Source organism: Actinia tenebrosa, unplaced genomic scaffold, assembly GCF_029948245.1.
Source record: "Actinia tenebrosa isolate PJP-AT-01 unplaced genomic scaffold, QUT_ActTen_1.0 PGA_scaffold6__47_contigs__length_16458017, whole genome shotgun sequence".
Classification (NCBI taxonomy): domain Eukaryota; kingdom Metazoa; phylum Cnidaria; class Anthozoa; order Actiniaria; family Actiniidae; genus Actinia; species Actinia tenebrosa.
Genome location: NW_028292583.1, coordinates 2,245,980 through 2,267,743, shown reverse-complemented (window position 1 = coordinate 2,267,743; position 21,764 = coordinate 2,245,980). Strand labels below are relative to the sequence as shown.

At 37.3% G+C, this 21,764-nt stretch overlaps 3 protein-coding genes across 5 annotated transcripts in view; all 3 read left to right on the top strand.

Moving 5' to 3' along the window:
- The first annotated feature begins 11,895 nt into the window (after nt 1-11,895).
- On the top strand, nt 11,896-12,706 carry LOC148905826 (uncharacterized). Its single transcript, XM_089039233.1, has 2 exons — nt 11,896-11,995; nt 12,456-12,706. The coding sequence occupies exons 1-2, from the start codon at nt 11,989-11,991 to the stop codon at nt 12,704-12,706; spliced, it is 258 nt and encodes an 85-aa protein (XP_088895359.1). The 5' UTR covers nt 11,896-11,988.
- A 489-nt stretch (nt 12,707-13,195) lies between these two features.
- Nucleotides 13,196-17,352, top strand: LOC148905825 (uncharacterized). The gene is made up of 3 exons (XM_089038882.1): nt 13,196-13,598; nt 13,947-14,931; nt 15,587-17,352. Exons 1-3 carry the CDS (start codon nt 13,273-13,275, stop codon nt 16,928-16,930), a joined length of 2,655 nt encoding a protein of 884 aa, XP_088895008.1. The 5' UTR covers nt 13,196-13,272; the 3' UTR covers nt 16,931-17,352.
- Nucleotides 17,353-17,822: 470 nt separating this feature from the next.
- The window catches only part of LOC116299220 (uncharacterized), a 28,408-nt gene continuing 24,466 nt past the window's right edge, over nt 17,823-21,764 (top strand). For 2 of the 3 annotated variants that reach the window (XR_016121572.1, XM_089039268.1), the window contains exons 1-2: nt 17,823-17,951; nt 21,144-21,234. The gene's annotated coding sequence lies outside the window, so the exon portion shown is untranslated. The remainder of the gene's footprint in view (nt 17,952-21,143; nt 21,235-21,764) is intronic. The other variant, XM_089039270.1, reaches the window with a different exon arrangement.

The window sequence follows — 21,764 nt, the reverse complement described above, 5'->3', positions numbered from 1 at the left end:
AAAAAAAGAGGCACCCATTCATTTAAGCGCTTGCAGATTACATATCACGAGTAACGGGGTTGCAAGCTTTGAATGAAATAATACAAGCTTTCACAGGTATTGGGTTGGACAGAACTACCAGACAAAATTCAGGTCGGATAAGACTTCTGAAAAATTACAGCCTACGGCCTTTAAGCTCTATGCGCAGCACGACCCCTCGGCATTAACTGGGGTTAAAAAAACGGAAAAAATGCCCTTCTAGTTTAAGAATTACTACCAGCCTTCTAAGAAACAAAAAGACAATGAGCTGGTATTCGTAGGAGTCGCAGGGCTGGCAGGAGGCGTAGCTTTGGCGTATCTGCTCTGAGCGCAGCTCAGATCACTAGAAGGGGACTTGTCCCCTGTAATATATGATCGTCTTTTTGGAAAGCGATAAAAATAACTTTACCACTTATCTGAATCCCCCCATCAAAGCCCATAAGGTTAGCTGGTTAGTTGCTCTTTGTACAATTCTTGGTAAATTTAGTCAATGCCTTGGTCACTGAGCATAAAGGCGCGGCAATTATCAAGGCGTATTGCTGCCCGATGGACATTACACACCAATCACCCTTGCTAAGGAATAGCAAAACACGGTTATACTCTCACCACGGATTGCCGCACGAAATGACCTTCAAACATAATATGCCAAACTATTCAGTAACGTTTGGAAAGTCTGACCCATTGGATCTTTATTATGTGCCTCGGGCAAAACAATTACCGACACAGCCATACCCGTGAATGGAAAGTCGCATCCTCTTACGAAGTCTATTGCGATTTAGTCCATAGTTACAACAATGGAGAAAAGTCTTCTCTTATGTCTAAGTTCCTGCCCAAAGGTAATCCATTCGATCTGGTAGAATACACTCCCATTTCTTTAAGCTATGACTTGTCTAATTTGGTAGAAAGCATAAACATCACCTTCAAAGTGGACGGAAAGACGGTGGATTTCAACGGACGTAAGATCAATCTTGTTTTGGAATTCATATAATGGGCCGCGTAGAGGACAAACTCAAAAGGATTTACTATGGGCCCTGAAGGCTATTGGAAAGGAGCGTCGGCCATCAAGAAACTCGCGACCGCGGCCAGGGTATCAGATGAAACGGCTAAGAACTGGCTAAGAAAACAAACCCTCTGGCAGGTTTATCTTCCCGTGCCCAAGTACATTCCCAGGCCCCAGCTTCACCGTAAATACCCCCAATGAAGTTCATCAGGCGGATTTGCTTTTCTTGCCGCACGACAAGGTGAGAAAGAAGACCTATAGATACGCTTTGACCGTAGTCGATATCGCAAGCAGATATAAGGACGCCGAAACCCATAACCAGCAAGGATTCTGGGGAAGTCGCAGAAGCCCTAGGTAGGATTTATAAGCGCGTCTTGAAATGGCCTAAGCTGCTGCAAGTGGATGCGGGGACGGAGTTCATGGGCGTGGTTACTAAGACCCTGAAAGACCACGACACTAAGATTAGGAGAGCCGAAGCTGAGTACCACAGGGGTCAGAGCATCGTCGAAAGATTCAATAAGACCTTGGCCGAGCGTCTCTTTGGGTACCAGTATTGGAAAGAGCTGGAAGATCCCTCCAAACGCAACAGGGAATGGACTCAGAGGCTCCCCCAGGTCGTCGCGGCTTTGAACAACGAGGCGGCCAGGGCTACGGGAATAAAACCCAAGGATGCCATAAAAAAGAAACACGTGGAACACAAGTCCTACGTCAGAAGTTCGAGGGCGGTCGGACTGAAGGAAAAAAAGCTACCCCGCGACATAGTGGTCAGATACCTCTATCAGCCGGGGGAACTCGAAGGTGGCAGTAAGAGAGCCACGGATCCTAACTGGTCCCTGGAAACGTATGAGATTTCAAAGTCCGTCACCAAGGAAGGGCAACCCGTGTTGTATTACCTAAATGGCCCAAGTCGCGGATTCGTCATGGAAGAGCTGCTCATAGTCCCCAAAGACTCAGAGTAGCGCAGCACCACGCGCCCGATTACACTCTAGGCATGTCAGCCTTACGTTGCCTCTGCAATGCCCGCGTTTGTTGTTGATACGATCCACGGAGAACTGCTGATCATCATTCGGGTCAAACCTCCATAGTAGAGGTATGTTGCATTTGGCACACCGTGCCCCTTTCTTATAGACGTCGTCCACGCATAGGTCAAACTTTATCCCCGCATAGCGGGGATCTTTGCTCTTTTCTTCGTCGTGCCGCTTGTAGCGAAGGAGTTTCTTAGCAATGTTCTCCTTTGCTATGTCTTCTGGGGTGCGGTCGTAACGCATTTGTGGCCCCCAGGCTCTTTTTAACTGTTTTGCGTACTCCACACGGCTTACAGCGGTGTAGATAAGGTTGCTCCAACACAGCCGCTGGTCTATGATCCATAAGGTTTTTTTTATGGTAAGCCCCTGCGCGCTGTGGACTGTCATGCAGTAACCTAAGCGCCAATCTGGGTGGGAGGTAATTTTTTCCACCTTTTCTATGGGTACCCAGGCTTATCATGTGTTACAGCATTTTGTAGTTGGATGTCGGTACCAGGTACCCAGACATCTCTTTTTTGCATTCGGGTATCGTGGGGTTTGTAAGAAACAGGTACGGGATGTGTAGGGAAGCGCTCTCGGTGTATATTTAGCAAGTCTTTCTGTATGCGAGACTGTGATGCGCGTTTGCTGCTTAGCACCAAATCCTTTGGATGCCATGTGTGAAGGAAGTCCTCGTATTTCTTCGCTCGTACCCTCTTGCGTAGTATCTTGTTTTGTTCCGCGTCACTAAGGCCCCGAAGTTCTGCTTTCAGGTTTCTTATTTGATCCTTACTGCGGTAGTCGGTGTTAATTTCTTCGGAGTGGTCTACCATTTCTTTTAACCATTTATGGGGCATCTCTCCGGTTATTGGAGGAGGCTGGCAAGGATCTCCGGCGAATATCACTTGACACTTTCCACGGAGGAATTCTACAAATTCCTGCAGGATTTCTAAAGGAACGGTGCAAATCTCATCCCAAAGTATCACCGGGGGTATGTCGTGGATGGCTTCTGGTACCCACTTTTGACCATTCCAGCGGAAGAAGCTGTGGTAGGTCTGCGCGTCGTAACCCATCTCCGTTAATTCTCTTTCCAGACGGTGCGTTGGCGTTAACACCTTTATCTTTGGAAAGAGTTCCAAAACCCTGGTAGTTTTACCACTGCCTCCCGTTCCGTAAAGGTAAGAGAAGCGTTGGTAAGAGATTGGGTCCGCAACCGACGGTAGAGGCTCCCCGGTTGGTTCCACGCTACCGTAAAGATGTTCTCCGTGATATTCTACACGGCCTCTCCATGCTTTTATCTCCTCATCTTTGACGCGCCATTGACCACTTTCTGCAAGTTCATCGGCAGTGTAGAACTCCTGCATCTTCTCTAACACTTCTGGCTTTACATACAAGGAATCCGTGGCTACGCGTGGGATGTCCTCTTTGTCAAACCGTAGCAGCATTGCTAAGAGATTGATGTGCGCATATGCTAGCATGCTGGCACGCAGATGGTAATACTGTGGTCGATGGTCTTGGTAATAACACAGCGCATTCCATTTCTGTTCTTTTTGACTTTCTATGAAGTAGTCCCATTTCTCTACGGATACCATTGTTCCTTGGTCATGTGCACGTTTTATGAGGAAGCTTAGCTCACCGGCGTCTGTTATTAAGCGTCGCTGCATGTGTTTTTCGCCTTCTTTTGCGCCCTGTGTGAATTTACCTATGACCACACGCGCTGTGGGGTTGTGCTCTGGAAGCCATTGTGTAAAGGCGCTATGGCAGAGTATGGCTTCATGCGCTGTGTATTTTAAAAGCTTGCGCTCTTCGAGGAACTTCAGTAGGGGTATGGGTATCCATTCTTTCTCCTGCAGGTGCTTCCCATACCACGCGTAAATTATGGGATGTAAGTCTTTTGCTAACTCCCAGGTGGTCAGTCTGATGAACCCCGTTGCTGGGGCGTCGTAGTAACCCGGTAGTGACACCCTAAAGAATTGGGAGTCTGGATGTCCGTAACGGTCATAATACTCCTTACAATCCCCAAGGCCTTTGAAACTGGCGGGGTAACAGTGTTTCATATCCAACGACACGTACTCGTCTTCGTTGTACTCCATATTCCAAAGACCGCCGTGACCGTGTTCTACGCAAGCTTTGGAGATATCTTTGAACTCTTTTGGGGTAGGTTTCCAGCCGTTCCTTTTCTTCGCGGCTAAGAAGTCCAAGCTGCGAGAGCTGAGCACTTCGTCTGAAAAGTCCTCACCAAGGGTTTCGCAGGCGCTTTTAATGCGTTGATGTTCCACTTCTGGTCGGTATAAAGTACCATCTTGCGTCATGAATTGACATCCTTCTGAATCCATTAACCAAATAGAATTCTCATGAACTAATTCTGTCAATGGGGAATTCTTATAGACCTTTGTCTCCTTCTTTCTTGGGAACCTCAACTCCCTCCACGCGTGCGCGTTGTGTTGGTAAATGACTATGGGAGCACCTTTGCCTTCGTATTTATGCGTTCCTGGGTAAATAAAGCCGTCGGTGATATCTTTCACATGGATTCGCCTTCCTAACGTGGTTTCCAACTTCTTGATGTTTTCGATGGTTCCTCCAGTTTTACGAGTAGAATGCTCCCATTTCCTGATGGCTTCTCTTCTTTTTGGCGTAAGCTTACCACCCCCGAGAGGAATCCTCGAAAAACTCCCTAACCAGCTTCCCAACGCAGTTACCAGGATGTCGCATTGGTTTAAGCTTCTTAACGTCCGGCTTCTTAATTTCGTATGCACCGTAGATGACCACGGTAACCGGGTAAGCGACCTCGTAGAAGAGCATGTCTATTCCCTCAAGTGCTCCCGGTCGTGTGTGCTTATTCAAAACGAACAGGTTCTGCTTACCAGACGCTCTGATAGGATTACGACCCTTTTCTATTATCCACTCACCGTCTAAGTACTTTACGAATGTCAACTCCAAACGGTAGTCACCGGCCGGCATTCTGTTGATTATCTTTTCAGCCATTTTGTGATTCATAGTTTTGTCTGTCTTTCCCTCCATAAATGTAGCGAAGACAAAGTCAGCGTCTGAGTTATCCATCACCTGATTTCCGAGCCTGCGCACAGTTTTGTTTTGAATGTCGTTGATGGTGGCCATGTATATCTAAGGAATATTTTAACCTCCGTTTGCGGTAAATCTGCTGTACCCGTCTTCGTAAATCCGCGAGTTAAACCCGTATATCTTTGGCATCGATCGCGAGTCCCCCTACCTGCTGCTAGTCATGAACAGGACACGAGGCTATGGCGTGCCAAACTAGACAAAAATACTTCCATGTATAATTTGTAAGACTTCCTACACATAGATAAACATTGTTTAAAATATATACTACTTCTAATGGAATAGTCAAACATTGATCGAAATATATAATACTTCTTACGGTATATAAACATTGATTGAAATATATAATACTTCTTACGGTATATATAAACGTTGATTTAAACATTCTTAAAAATAATACTTGAAATCCGAAAATACGACTTACTTTTCTCTCAAAATATGATACTTCAGTCGGGGGAAAATATAATACTTAGCCTGCACTATCTTGACCAGCGGATATTCCACATTGGAAAAGAGATACTAGAAGCTTCGTTATGTGAAATGAAAGCGAAAGTACTCTCTACATAGTAAATTTACATGGAATTAATCGTTTTAAGAAAGGAACTTGCATGCAACTAACTGGTAAGATCTAGAGTTATTTGCCTCAGAACTATTAGCTCTATATTTTGGAAAAGGAGGATTGTACCGTAATGTCATTTAGCTTGATGCAAATTAAGGCGGAAGTACATGGTGAGGCTATAAATAGTAGTTCAAATCTTATAACAGTATTCACATACAACAAGCACTTTATTACCTTAAGCTAAGCTAAGTGCGAAATTGATTTAACTTTAACAAAGCACTCCCTATATTTTCTAGTTTTATTTATCCCAAGGTACTTTTGCAGTATTTTAAGGATATTAAACATTACGAACCCTCCTTGCCGCCAAAATCATCAAACCTGCCCCTGCTTTATGTCTCAGTAGAGTATATAAAGTTTTTTTTATTAGAACCGTAATCAAGATAATCAATTGATAAGTTCACGTTAAGTTAAGATAATCAAAATGAGTTCTTATAAAGTCGATCGAGAGAAGTTTCATTAGCGAAAGACGAGTCCCAATATCTCAAGATTCAGAGGGGGTATCCGCGGGTTTGCCATGCGGCAGTTTAATTTATAAGGCGGGTGGGCCGGAGGAATCCCTATAAACAATAAATGTAAAATCTTTAGCTCCTCTTTCTTCTGTCTGCATAAAATGATAGAGTGCTTTTAGACTAGTCTCACTGTTGAATAACTAAATAAATTTAGTAAATTTAGTTAGTTATTTAGGTGACGTCACCTACATTAGTGAAAGCCCGCCAGCCAATGGTCGAGCAAATCAGGGGGGAAGCATAGATCAGTGTTAAGTGAAGTGAATCAATCTTTTGACTTTTGACAAAGAACAGACTATAATCTGTATATCCACAGGCAACCCATAGTTAATCTATTAACTATGGGCAACCCAAGCTCACTACATTTATAAGAGAATGTATGGGGATTTAGAATATGCCGTATTTTATTTGGAAAAACGTGAATAAAAGTTTGTCAACTTACTGTTGTGTCAATTTGTTTATTTTGAGCTCCTGCATACAGTTCCAGCTAGTTTTGAGTGTCCTCCCTTAAACTTTAAAATGTTACTGCAACGAACGCCTGCAAATCCGTGACAACGGCTGGTCGCCTACCTTTTACGGCCAACGACTGAAAACCATACAAAATTTCAACACTCGGGGAGTGGGGGTCAACAGAATACAGCGCATTATCCTACCTACCCACTATACCCTGGCCCGGAAAATTTTTTGTTCAGCATTGTTCTCGTTAACCAGTTAAAACTTTTATTCCCGTTTTTCCAAATAAAATACGCCATATTCTAAATCCCCATACATTCTCTTATAAATGTAGTGAGCTTGGGTTGCCTGTGGCATATCTAACAACTTATATAAAACTTTCAGTTTTGTTCTGTTAGGATTTAACTTGTAGCAAACTAGTTCAACGTAGTTGGAGTCTTGTAAGTATGTTGTAAAGTTTGAAGCAATACTAAAATAGCGAATGAACCATAATGAGTTTAGCCTGCTTAATTTGCTGGCGGTATTCCCAACTGTTGTTGAGTATATAAAAATATAAATTCGGCACGCAAATTTGATAGACCATTAAGAAATAAAATGATTTGAAACAACTGAGAGTCCCAGTTCAATTTGCTTTACCTTCTTCATTTCATATCTCGAAAAAACTAATACACGATCAACATAGTTATTGATGAGTTCAGAACAACACGCCAGGTATTCTCTGTCCTGCATTGCCATTAACTGTAGAGCTAATAAAATAAAGCACTTTACAAGGCTGTGGATCTTCAATATACAAGCTTTCTCGTATATTTTCAGAGAAAAATTAGAACAATATTAGGACTTTATAGGATGACTGTGTCCCCCCGAGTTTTGTCTTTTTTTCACACGATTTCAAATTTAGGTGACGTCACCTAATTATATAAAATAGTAAATAACTTGTCTAATTTAGTTGACGTCATCACCTATTCAACAGTGAGACTAAAAGCACTCTAATCATAACAGAAAACGCTAATAATTAAAATATAGTGTCTGTGCCCACAGCTAAATTAATTTTTCTGAGAGTTTTTCCAATTCTTTATTTCATTGAACAGTTTCCAAGGCCACCTCCAAATAGGCAATAGAGCTTGAAATAATGTTTCTAAGAAAAGTCATATTTGTTGTTACAAGTATATCAGAAGACAAGTAAGTTTTGTTCGCTCCATATTGATTGTATTGGGTTAGGCAAAAAAATTTCAAGCAAATAATATGTAGTATATTAATGGCTCATGGATAGTGAGTCATTGACATAAAAACTGCTAGTTACAGATCTTGAAGACTGGAATTGGATTTTAACAAATAGATAATCCAGTTTTTGAAGACTGTACCACATATAAATAATATAAATATATCAAGGGCAAATCATGTCTGGGCACAAGAAGATAGACAATAGGTCATGTGATCTGCTTTAGCTGGGTGACACTAAAAAAAACAGGGAATGGATAAATAGAGGATATTACGTGGGTTTGCAGAGATACGACTTTGAGTGTTGAAAAGATCACTCACGAGTGAGCGCAGCAAACGAGTGAGAGATTTTCGACATAAGAAAATAAATTTTGTATCTCCAAGCGCCCATGTTATATTATATTCTGTTTATTATATAATAATTATCCATAAAATCAACTTAATAAGCTTTTTATTATTATAAAAAGTTTTTATTTATAAACTAATAGCTTAAATACACATGGCAACGATATTTTTACATGTGATAATAGCTTAAATACACATGGCAACAATATTTTTACATGTGAAAATTATTAACATGTTATTCCCCTTCCCTCTCCATGTCGTCCCTCCCTCCGTGTCGTCATGCCACGCTCACTTTTAGGGGAGTAAGCGTTGCATGGCGAAACTAATAGCTGCTGCATAGGAGGCCATAAGGTCATCAACACGGACAATTAAAGCTTAACAAGAGATTCTCCGAAGCCTGTCAGCAGATTAATAAACACATCTCTTTTCTCTACTACTATGAAACATATAGCTACCCTCTGATAATCGTTAATAAGCCTGAAGCGAGATGACGTTTTACCCCCGACTCTATACCATAATAGTTTTTAAAATTCTTTCATATTAAAATTTTTGATTCCTTAGAGAATACATTAACAATAGTCATAATTAAACAACAAAAGCAGTGTGAAAAGGATTATGGTCTAGAGACGGGGGTAAAACGTCATCTCGCTTCAGGCTTATTAAAGGGGCTCAAGAAGCGCATGTGGTTAGTCCAAAGAAGTAAAATGGACGGTATGAGGACAGGAGAGATCATACTAAAGTTTTCCAAAGTCATTAATAATTCATGAGTTCAAACCATGTGATCAGAACGGACCAAGGAAATGAACTTGTATATAAAATCAAGAAAGGGTATTTCCCATGAACTTTGAAAATTTGTCAAAAGTGAAACGTAAATCCTCAGTACATACGTGAGAAATTATGCGCATGATGATCAGAAGGGCCTAATTAGGCAGTTTTCATAACTTTCAATTTTTGTACATCTTCCATTATTTTATTTAAAATTTTTGGTTTTATTAGTGTTGAAGGTTTTTAATGCCATATAAAGAATTTGAACCATGATTTTTATTTAAAACTTTTACATTTGAATAAACACTGCTGCTCGTTTTTATATATACTGCTGCTCGTTTTTATATATAGTACATGACATTGCTGAACGACTGTTTTCATTGATCTTTGCAGTTGTTCAGTTTCAAATCTGCTGTATATATAGCAAAAACCTATCTATCACATGATTGCAAAGAAATAGATATAGTTTTAAGACAATGTTGCCATGTTGATCGTTATCGATCACAATAAACTAATATTAAATTATTGCAAAGATATGGTTTTTCGATTGTTCTAAGAATGAATTTGAAAATCCCATGAGCAAAAGGCTGAATTATCTTAAAATTCATCGGAAGAGATTCAAGATTCCACAATGGGTCTGATTTAATTCACAACCAACAATGCATTTTTTGTTGTTGTTGTTGTTGGTCTGTTTATATTAATAAATTCCCTGAAGGGCTGAATAAATTCCTGAAAATTATGGCCTCATTTATCCTCCAATTAGGAGGCTCAACATAGTTTTCAATATCGTTTTCAATATATATATTATAATATATATTTTTAGTTTTCAATATATGAGTAATGAGTTTGTTTTGTATGAGACTATCTTGTCGAGATAGCACTGTCGTGCGCTCTTATTTGGGCCTAGTCTCCCCCACAGCCGCTTACAAGCTCGAGGACTTTTTAACTCGTGGATACGCGAAGCGTAGAAACGAGTTATTGTGAGGGGTCTGAATATGCAAATGTATCACTCGCTCACTCACTCACTCACGACACTGGTGAAAAACGCACTGCGCACGCTCGGAGATGGCGTAGCGTAACTAAGGGCAACTTATATTTTTTGATACCGGTGTTTTGATTATTTTTTCAAAATCGCAAAACTTAAGAAAAATACTGAAAACTTAAGGTTGTCCTTTTCGCAATAGCAAGATAATTTCGATTGTGATACACTGCTGATTTATACAAAAAAACTTTTGTTTATACAAAGCAAAAATAATCATTTGAAAATGCCGCCACTCGCGGCCCGACGACGACATCCAGCATGGCTAATTTGCATTTTGGCATTGTCTCAATTTGTCAACAATGTAGGCTCGGTTGGTGATAAAAAATGCGTTTTTTCGACGCAAACTAGAAGAAAGCAATGCTATGGTCGTGTCAGTCCATGTAACATCAATCTTGCTCGTGCTGCTGGTGTAAGTGAAGGAGAAAACATATGTATTTTTCATAAAAACAAAGTTATGAAAAGCGATCGACGGTGCTCCTGTCCTTCGACGTGGGGACACAGCAAAACACTCCACAAACATCCAATTCCAACACGAATGTTTAGAATTTTGGACACAGCTGGTGAAAAGAAAAATGGATATAAACCTGGCACAAGATGGTGCAACAAATGTCAACAAAATGCGGACGCAATGTTAACGGCGAAAGATGAAACGCCGACTACGAAGACATTGAGAAAAAGGGTAAGCTTACGAAACAATTTTAAACCATCGACAGTCAAAATATGAACAATAAACAATGGTAAAAAATTTCATTGATAGGTTTCCGACCAAATCATCGATAACAACTATGTCAAAACACGAAGGAGACTACAATATGACAATAATATAAACCATCAGGTAAATAAAAATGAATAAAAACGAGTTTTAAAATGCATGGATGATTCAGTTTAAAATTGAAATTCATTTTTTTTCTGTAGAATGAAAACATGTATCTAGAAAAAAAAACACCCTCTCCACCAGAAATCAAAACGAAAAAGGTAGTAGTTTTTATGTGGATAAACTGAAATCTCAGTGATTAACAATTATCATATTATTATTATTATTTAAGTTATTAAAAAAATAATAGAGTGCATGCACTAAAACCGTGAACATTAAATAGTACTAATTAGTACTACTTCATGCAGAATCCTTTATTTTCTATTGTTTAATTATCACTATTTAGTGCTAAAAATTAGTATTTGTTTCACGGATTTAGTGTGAGCACTCTAATAAAATAAAGCAAAAAATAATTTAAAAAATTAGTGGTTTTTAAAAACCCGTGAAACAACTAATACTATTTACTATCTAATAGCAGGTATTGAACAATAGAAAACAAAAGACTTTAAGCGGAATAGCACTAAATAAATGAGTATGAATTTCACAAGTTTATGAAAACCTCTCTAATATTAATAAAAATAAATAAAAAATTAACATATAATTAAATATATGAATTATGTAAGTAAATAAATAAATTAGAACAAGTCTCTAACAACAACAACTTTATTGTATCATTTTTCTCCTTTTTACAATAAAGTGCAAACAATATATATGTGAATATTAGTAATGCTAAGTTATACTGTTTTATGCTAATTATATTGTTCAGGTAATACTATTCTGTACAATTTAGTAATAGTGTTTCAACGATATATTGTTTCCACTGTGTTTCTTTTATTTTACAGTTTCAAAAACTTGTTACAGCTTGCTGGGGATAAACCATATATCCCTATACTTTATACATTTACATATAGCATACTATTATTTTTTTTACCTTGTTTTTCTTCTTCTTATTTATTATTATTATGGTCTTGGGGTCGAGACAAAGATTCATATACACCTGCAGTGGGAATACCGTCTCCACTCAGATTATCTGTCTAACAGAATTTAAAATTATTATTAGAATGGTCAGGTACTCGTTGAATCTGGTGTTTGGAAAGAAACTGGAAAACTGGAAAAGTCTGAGACAATGAAAGGTAATGATGGTATTTCAATTCTGTTATGCAGCATACATAAATAAATTTCATCATAGGTTTTAGTTGCAAATAATCTCCAGAGCAATAAACATTAAAGCAATAGATTTAGCATTAAATAACATGTTGAGGGCATTTAATCCATGAAATAGAAATTGCTTGTAAAAGTATTATTATAACAGTCAAACAGACTCAAAAGAAAACAATGGAACAGAGTGTTAGTGTAATATCTATTACACAGGTTTAATGACCTCACTATATGATGTGGTAACTCTAGTACTATACTCTAAGTACATTACAACTATTTTTAACAACCACATCTTTGCCCTTGACACAAACACTCACATAACGCTGCATGTTTATATCTAAAGAAAACATTTATATTACAGGAAGTATTAGTGGGAGCACTATATATTAATTTTACAAATTAATGTTCACACACAAACAAAATTTATGTTTTCAGGAATGACGTTTGAAAACCTTGTGGCTAAATTCCAGTGTGCCTTGTACAACCACTATCAGACCATGGGACCAGACCTGTACAATCCTAAACTTATGAGGGCATTTGCTGAAAAGACTTCTCCTGGTCTTTATGATATGCTTCTTCACTCCATATCTAGAGATGACAATAGAATACAGAATACTGGTACCAGGAAAGAGATACTAGAACAAAGGACTGTTGTTTTACTGCATACCCTTGCATACTTTAGGTGAGTTATATTCTTCTCAAGTGTTCTCTTCACATCCCGTGTGTTTTTATCAGAGTATAATACGCGGAAAACTGTTTTTTAATGCTTAAGTCAAATCAATAAAATGATGTTTGTGTTTTCCATATAGGTCACAGAAAACATCCCATTTACAAAGAGATAGTGGACTTTTTCTTTCTAATCACGGTTTATCAAGGACTGGCCAGTCAGCTGGTTACATAATGGGTGACTCTATTCACAGAAGATCTATAGATGCTGAAAGAAAGAAAATGGTGAATGGTCATGGATCGCTTTTAAAATCACAAATTACAACTGCAATTGATGTGAGTACCAAAACAACTTTATATATTTACAGTACTGTATTATTTGACTGTTTATTGATTAATCAATTTATTGACTGCACACATGCACAAGTGCATAAAATAATCATATTCAACTAGCTTGCATGGTCTGTATTGTAGAGAATTTTCAAACCTTGTTTCATTTTGTTATTATAAACAAGAAGTTTATGCAATCAACATAATTCTTATTTTCATACATTCACATCAACAGAAATCTTGTCTGGTAATTAACATGATTGATGACTTCCATGTGATCAGCTCCCCAAAACAACCATTAGACCTCAAGAAATCTACATCAATCGACATGATGACCAGTTTATTAGACATGCCAAGTGTTGCATCGATTCCTAGACCACAAGACAGTTTAAGCATCCACAGAACAGTTAAAATCAAAGTAAAACAAGTGACTAAAGATTGTCGTGGGGGAATAAGCCATGATGATGTGGTGAAATTAGTTGACAAGTTCCTAGACTGCAGTTGCACCTTTCTGGAGGGTCTTCCTGAAAAATACAAATCAATAACACCTGAATCAGTTGAAAGTCAAGTTAAAGAATTAGGGTATGTCTTCGTACATGTAATGCAATCAGATGACCATAAATAACATTTAACAATTATTAAGTCGAGTCGTACAAGAGCTGATAGCCAACTCGGCAGCCATTTATGATGAGAGTGGAATAATTGTTTTATTATACAGTCAATCACTGGATCATGAAAAAAATAAATGTTCCGTTATCATTTTTCATTAGAAAGTGTGTTTCTCTACTCATAGTATACAAGCTGATAGCCTATTACTTAGTAGAGTAGCCAATCAGACTATGCGCTTGCTCATATCCAGTGATTGACTAAATTATAATAATTGATATTAATATTTTTGAGATTTGACATTTTGTATTATTTTCTTATTAGCATTTATTCCAGCCATGCCCAAAGCGATTTACAAACCCTGCAGTCTTGTCTACTTATTGATGAAAGAGAACAAACACTAAAAAGCATGGAAGACTATAAAAAAGCATTGAATCACATTCTAAGAGTTGCTCCAGAATTAAGAGAATACATGAAAAAAAACCTAGTACCAACACCTGGTGATTGGCCAACATGGCTCTATATCAAGAAGCTAATAGCTCAAGCTAACAGCCATAACACTATCCTAACTTCCCTCATCCCTGAGCAAGGTCCATTTCATGTTAGTTTAAATCTACAAGAACAGATGGTCGTACAATATAACTTTTTGTTTGATAAATTGCATCAACATTTATTTTCAAAACCACTCCCACAAAAACCTAAGCCACATCAATGTTCCCTGCTCATAAGTTCAGTGCTACTTGGATGGTTTATGGTGCGTGACAGAATAATGGCCAAATTTACTATGTGTAAAGACCCTCAGTATGTACTTGTATTATTTCTTCTGGAAGAAGTAGTACCTTTGGGATTTTTTCAGTACTTTGCTATCTTTCGAAGTGGTAATTTAGAACAGTACCTTACTGTGATGGTAAGGATTGCCATCCTGTTTATCATTTGGAAACGAAGACATTATAACAAGTCAACCCTGTCAATGCTCAGTGACATTGAACACCAAAGGAAAAAACTTCCACAATATTTTGAAACAAAAAAGAATTGGCTATCACTTTTTACAGAAAAGAAAGTCGAAATATTTCACTCTGAACTTCGAAACAAAATCACACCATGGTCTTCTGCTGAGTTTATTCAAAATGTAGCAAAATGCATAAATGCTCAAAATTTTCAAATTTCATTCCAAAAACATTTTGTGAAGAATACGTCAAAGGGAAATCACAAAAGGGACTGGACAACTATAGCTGGGATGAGTGCTGAATATCTGATCAACTTGTTTACATCTGTTGCTCAAAACGTTGGAAAAAGTGCAAAGGTAATAATGAAGGATCATTATTGACTAAACATGAACCTTTTTAACCGAGCATGAGGTCTGACTGCAGAAATATCAGACCAAAGTGTTGACATTATAAAATAAGCACAGCAAGGTTTGTGCAGAATAGCCCAAGGTCTGATATTTCTCTTTATTATATGACTGACAGCTATAATTTCCTGTAATTTGATTGGCTCGAGCTCAGTCTGTATTTTGCCAATTTGCCTACATATGGTCGGAATCTTTGGGAATATTTCTTATTATCCGGATCTACCTCGCATGGTTGCACATGTATTCTCTGAACTGTTGAATTCTAGATTCTAGCACACCCTACATGTAGTTTGTAAACACGACTTCATTTTTCATTTATAGAAAAAATTACAAAGTCATATAGTAAAAAAATTATTAAACTTGCTTGTTTGGTCTGTACAGAGAAATATCAGACCTTGTTTTTTTCTGCACGGCCCGCAGCCTTGGGCCCATACGTTCAAGACCTTGGTCTGATATTTCTCTGTGCAGACCAAGCAAGCAAGTTTAATAACCCTTTAGTACAGATGTACAGAGTTAGCAAGATTTTTTTATTAATATGTGACTTTGTCTCTTTTTCAATTACATTTACAATTCAAAATCTTAAAAATTGAAAAACATGCACAAAACCCAATCATATTGCAATCATAGACAGTCATACAAAATTTTTCCTATTTTTAGACAACTGCAACTCTTGAAGACATTTATTTCAATTATAATCTTACCTGTTTCACAGATACCAAGAGATCTTGATAAACATGGTAAACCAAAAGGAGACATTAAATTCTGGTTTCCAACATTTGATACAAATGTCAGTAGTACATGTATGCCTCTGGGTTACAGTTTCGAAGAGAAATATCCCAATACTGATCCTTGTCCTGACAGCAAATGTGATCTTCAAAGCTGTAAAGGGAGTGGCACTTTCCGTCGTTTGAACTGTTTTCACACTTTTCATGATGTCTGTTTAGATGGTACTTCCAACTGCCCCATATGTCATGACAAATTACAGGAGAAAATTGAGGAGCTATCTGCAAAATTCAATTCTTCGCTTCTGGAGCCAACAAAGTCAAAGCACAGAAGTTGCACACCACAAAGCATTGATGAAGCAGAAAATAACCAATTACATGTAAGACCTGCAGCCTTCTACAATTCATTGGATTGGGATCAACAAATGGAAAGATGTGTCCAGGATATAGCAAATGTACCACAACCGATGAATGAAACAAGACTGGTTTCTGAACCACCAACCAGCACCATTCACCATAATCCAGTTTCTGCATCAGGCACACCAGGACCACAAACAACACCAGTTCCTCAACCACACATGTACAATCAGCAAAGTGCGATTCTGTACAAATGCCTTTCTTCTACACATTACTGGTTCTTTCCTCATCAGATTTCCCAATCCACAATCAATGGTAGGCATGGTAGCACTGCTTGTACCCTTATTGCACTTCTCATGGCAAACAAATATCACACTACAAAGCCAGTTCTACAATTGTTTCCTAATGGTATTTCAAGTGCATGGGTACCACTACTTAGGTCTTCCATTCTAGAAGGAAACAAAGTCCATGATGATATATTCCAGCATGCACCTGTGCATCTACAAGTGGAAATGGCCTCAAGGCTTCTTGTTTCACAGCTTAGCAAATTTCAACTGGGTATAGAACTGCCAGTTAATTTTACAGCTGTCATAACTGATCCAGCAACAAGTAACCTGGAGTACTATTTAAGGTCCATGATGAAATCCAGTACTGGTTCAAGTTCTGCAATAGTGACATTCTGCGCTAATACTTTTACTTTTGTCAAAGGACTACAAAACAATATCATTCTTCTGGACAGCCACATTCACCACCCACATGGAGCTTTGATTGCATCTTGCCACATCAATGACATTTCCAGCCTATTACAATGGATGAGATGCACACACTTAGCCACAAACTTCAACCTTTGTACACTGACCATGATACACTTTCAGTAGATGTACGGATGTAAAATGCAATCAGCATCATATGAGAAGCATAAATTTGAATACTATTTTAAGTGTTCTGGGTCCAGTCGTTGGAAGAGTGGATTTTATCCATTGGATCAAAGTAACCCACTTTATACTCTGTAGTAGTACAGTAGATTTTTAGTACTGTAACACTCTAAAACCTCAAATTTTTCAACATTCCAGTTTTGGTTCATAATTTCAGACATAAACTTCTGAAACTGGCTATAGTTTTTTTGTTTTTGCTTATTTTGAGAATGGCAGATCTCCAGAATTCAAATTCCTATGCTTCTCACATGAAGTTCATTGTGTAAGCTTATTTTTTATAAACGGTTTCTTTCATGTTTTAGCAGGTTTTATTGTTATAGATATTTATAAGCTTATACATGTATTCACATCTGCAAATTCGTTTTCTTAAGATAGGGGTTCAAATTAAAGTCTTGCATTTACTAAAATTATTTAACATGGCTTTAAAACGCCTGAAATTAAATTGACTGGTAATTAAAATCTTACAAATTTTAACAGTTTTTATATGAAATCCAGAAAAAAAAGATGTGTTTGCAGATAATCACATGGTCGGATTCTATGTAAAGAAATCCAAAAATATCTGTAAAATTCCAAAACGAATATTTATAAAATAGCCCTGTTGGTTAAAATAAAACCTACCTTTAGATGTGATCAATTGTTATTTCCATTGAAGCCACAAAAAAGTGATTAAAAGTCGAATGTCTTCGTTTTTATATGTTCACACTCTTCGACTGTCCGCCATTTTGTTTTTTTTCTCCCAACGCATGCGCAGTGCGTTTTTCACCAGTGTCCATGATGTCATATATATATATACACGCGTTCGCTGATTGGTCAGTCATAAAAAATTGTCCAAACAGGACATACGAAGCTTCAGCTAATTAACTCGCGTCCCTGTGAAATGAAAGTGAAAGTACTCTCTACATAGTAAATTTACATGGATTTAATCGTTTCAAGGAAGGAACTTGCATGCAACTAGACCTAACTGGTAAGATCTAGAGTTATTTGCCTCAGAACTATTAGCTCTATAACTTTGGAAAAGGGGGATTGCACCCTCATGTCATTTAGCTTGATGCAAAGGCGGAAGTGCATGGGGAGGCCAAATCGAGTTAGCAAATTAATATTACGTAGTTCAAATCTTATAACAGTATTCACATACAACAAGCACTTTATTACCTTAAGCTAAGCTAAGTGCGAAATTGATTTAACTTTAACAAAGCACTCCCTATATTTTCTAGTTTTATTTATCCCAAGGTACTTTTGCAGAGTATTTACCGTACGGATATTAAACATTACGAAGCAATCATTGTTTTTGCTTTACAGAATCGAATGGTTAAACTGAACCCCCTAAACCACCATCGGCTCCTCTAAATGACAAGAAACCGTCATTTTACTTTTTCATTTTACTTCTTTTATTTAATCTGTCACGAGTTTACAATCGTATAAACCCTCCCAGCCAAAATCATCAAACCTGCCCCTGCTTTATGTCTCAGTATCCATAGTATATATGAAGTTTCTTTTAGCAGAACCGTAATCATTGCCAAGTTAATCAATTAAGTTAACGTTATAAGTTAACGAATCCCAATATTTCAAGATTCAGAGGGGGTATCCACGAGTTTGCCATGCGGCAGTTTGATTTATAAGGCGGGTGGCATGGGCCGGAGGAATCCCTATATAAACGGTATTGTAAAATCTTTAGCCCCTCTTACTTCTGTCTGCATAAATGATAATCATATAAGGCCCTGAACGAAGAAACTTGTTTCCCTAAATGTGTCCTAATTAAATTAAAGGCGCTCAAGAAGCGCATGTGGTTAGTCCAAAGAAGTAAAATGGACGGTATGAGGATTAGTCTCCTATTGTTTGTGTTCAACCAATCCAGATAAGTGTTATTGTGTTTCAAGAACCAATCAAAACGTTTCGAATTTGACAACTTGTAAACATTCGCGAGACTAGAGAAATAATTCTAAGACGCATTGAGTGGAAGTTGGAGAAAATTTTTGGGAAATTAAAATTGAATTCGTTCTTGTTAAATGTTTAATGGCCCAAAAAAAATTATTGGAGACGGAACTAAGTGTTTTCTTTGTTCATAAAGAAAGAAAAGATTTATCGTTTTAAAGTTTAACTATTGACATTTTTTAATCGGCCGATAGTGAATTCGGGTTTGTACTTGCTATCGAGCTCGTACCAAAATATTAGAAGCAAAAAGAAACTGGAAAACTTTTTTAAAAAGCGTAATTTAAACTCATGGAAGTTAAACGAGACGACTCAAGATTTAAGAGATTGAATTCGAATATAAAGTCTGACAGTATTTTTAATAAACGAAGAAGATGAGCCGCGCAGATCACTTATTTTGAACAACGAATGCAGTGTAAAGCTAAAGAAAATAGCAAAAAGGCTAGATAACTTTTAAATCTGACACTGTCACACCGTTGACTTCCACTTTACTTCATTGTAAACTTCTGGGTAACGCTCACAGTTCTGGTATTTACTTCGCGTATACTGCGAGGATTAGCTCAATTTGATACTGTTAGAAAAGTTGTTTTGTTTTGTTCACACTGTTAGAAAAGTCGTGAAAAGTGAACACGAATCGTTAGCTAAAGCGTTATCTTATGGCCAACCTTCTAACGTCGCGTTAGCAGTTTATATGAAATGCCAAGAACTTCGAACTCCTGTTATTCAAAAAGTCCCCGAGCTTGTCTCAAAAGAAATTACTGGGCTATACTCTAGAGCGCCAATATTTTATTCCTTTGAGCGATTTCCCATATCCAGTAGGCAGATTTTCAAAGAAATCTTGTTTTTCTTGTAAAATCTTTCGTATTGTGTCTTTCTGATGATCATTAAACTGTTTGATGCGAAATTTCTTAGCTGCTATCTCGAAGCCTTCGCGCATCTTGCTTTCCATATGGCGCGAATGGTTCCTGGTTTTCGAGAACTAAGCCGTGATTGGTTAATTCATAGGAAAGGGATGTTGTGCTCGGGTAAGCAGCCGCTACTCAGGGGAGAAAGCGTTGCGTGACGACACTGAAAGCGGCTGTGGGGGAGACTATATGAGGATAGGATAGATGATACTAAAAGTCTTCCAAAGTCATTAATAATTCATGAGTTCAACCATGTGATCAGAACGGACCAAGGGTATTTCCCATGAACTTTGAAAATTTGTCAAAAGTGAAACGTAAAACCTCAGTACATACATGAGAAATTATGCGCATGATAATCAGAAGGGCCTAAGGCAGTTTTCATAACTTTCAATTTTTGTACATTTTGGATAGTTTTATTTAAAAATTTTGGTTTTATTAGTGTTGGAGGTTTTTAATGCCATATAAAAAATTCGAACCATGTGTTTTATTATTTGTGTTATATTTATTACGCGATAGCATAGTGGTTAAGCCGTCTATCGACGGACTAACCACAAAAAGGTGGCAAAACTGTCTGGAAACATCAGGAAACAATGTTTCCACGCGTCTTGGAAACATGAAATGTTTCTGCCGCACAGCAAACTGAAGGAAAATTTGTTGCACGCAGCAATGTTTCGCATGTGACTAAACTGGGGAAACATCGAGGAAACATGCGCGCGGTAAACATGTTTCCTCATTTAGCCAGGGCCTAAACAGAAAACTAAAAATAATAATGAAAATATAGTGTCTGTGTCTGAGAGTTTTTTCCAACAATTCTTTATTTCAGTGAACAGTTTCCAAGCCCATATATATAGTGTAGTTATTTTGTTATTGTAACTATAAAAAAAAAAAAAAAATGTCTTTGTAAATAATATGTATATATTTTGTATTGAAAACACATGCTTGTAATTAATAATTTACACGCTATTTAATAAAGGAATAAATAAATAAATAAATAAAAAAAAAAAGCCCACCTCCAAATATAGGCAATACTCAGCTTAAAAAAATGATAAATTTCTAAGAAAGGTCATATTTGTCACAAGAAAAAACTAGACAATAGGACAATAGGACATGTGATCTGTTTTTAATAGCTGGGTGCAATGTGCATGACACTAAAAAAAAACAGGGAATGGATAAAGTCCAATAATCTTAAATAAACCATGTATATAGAATAAATGAATTTAGTTGCTCAAAATTGATCCAAAATACAAGTTTTCTCAGCCCTATAAATTGCAGAAAATTCTCAGGTAAATGTATAAAATATTTAATGCCATGATTGTTTTCAGTGTTTTGACAGAGTACTCCAGTTTTGAATTCTCATTTGCTAAGGTCAGCCTCAATTTTGTGTGGAAATATCTTATTCAGCCTGGAATTTCTGTAAGTGTTTGTACTATTGAAGTTGTACATATTTTACTTTACTTGTATTTGTGAATATTTTTGGCCATGAAATGAGTCATTGATCGAAGAATGCTGCAAATATCTTATGTATTTGAAATTTAAGGCTCATTCTATTCTAAAGCACAATTGCAAGTGCAATAATTCTGAAATTCATCAGGAGAGTCCAATGTTATTTCTTGTTAAGTTTCTCTAATGGACCTTTTTTGAGTTCCAAGTTACCACTGTGGCCCTTATTGTTAGCCTTGAATCAGTGTCTATATATTCACATTTACCAATGGTGAACTCAAAACCAGGTGTATCAGCAATTCAACTTCAAGAGATTTTTATTTTATTTTTTATTGTATTGAAAAACGGGACTTATTCCAAGGATTTTCTAATTATCTCTTCTTTTTGTATACCGTAGTAAACTAGATTAAAGGAATAAATCCCATATGTTTTGAAAGATTTGTTGACAATTATAAGATTTAACTAACTAAATATAACAATTTTCTTTATAATACCAATATCAA

What these genes read in the sequence shown, in the direction of transcription:
- LOC148905825 (XM_089038882.1), top strand. Translation starts at nt 13,273, where the DNA reads ATGATTGATGACTTCCATGTGATCAGCTCCCCAAAACAACCATTAGAC. An exon ending in AGTCAAGTTAAAGAATTAGG is followed by an intron (nt 13,599 to 13,946) that starts GTATGTCTTCGT and finishes TTTTCTTATTAG; the next exon opens with CATTTATTCCAGCCATGCCC. An exon ending in GAAAAAGTGCAAAGGTAATA is followed by an intron (nt 14,932 to 15,586) that starts ATGAAGGATCAT and finishes AAAACCCAATCA; the next exon opens with TATTGCAATCATAGACAGTC.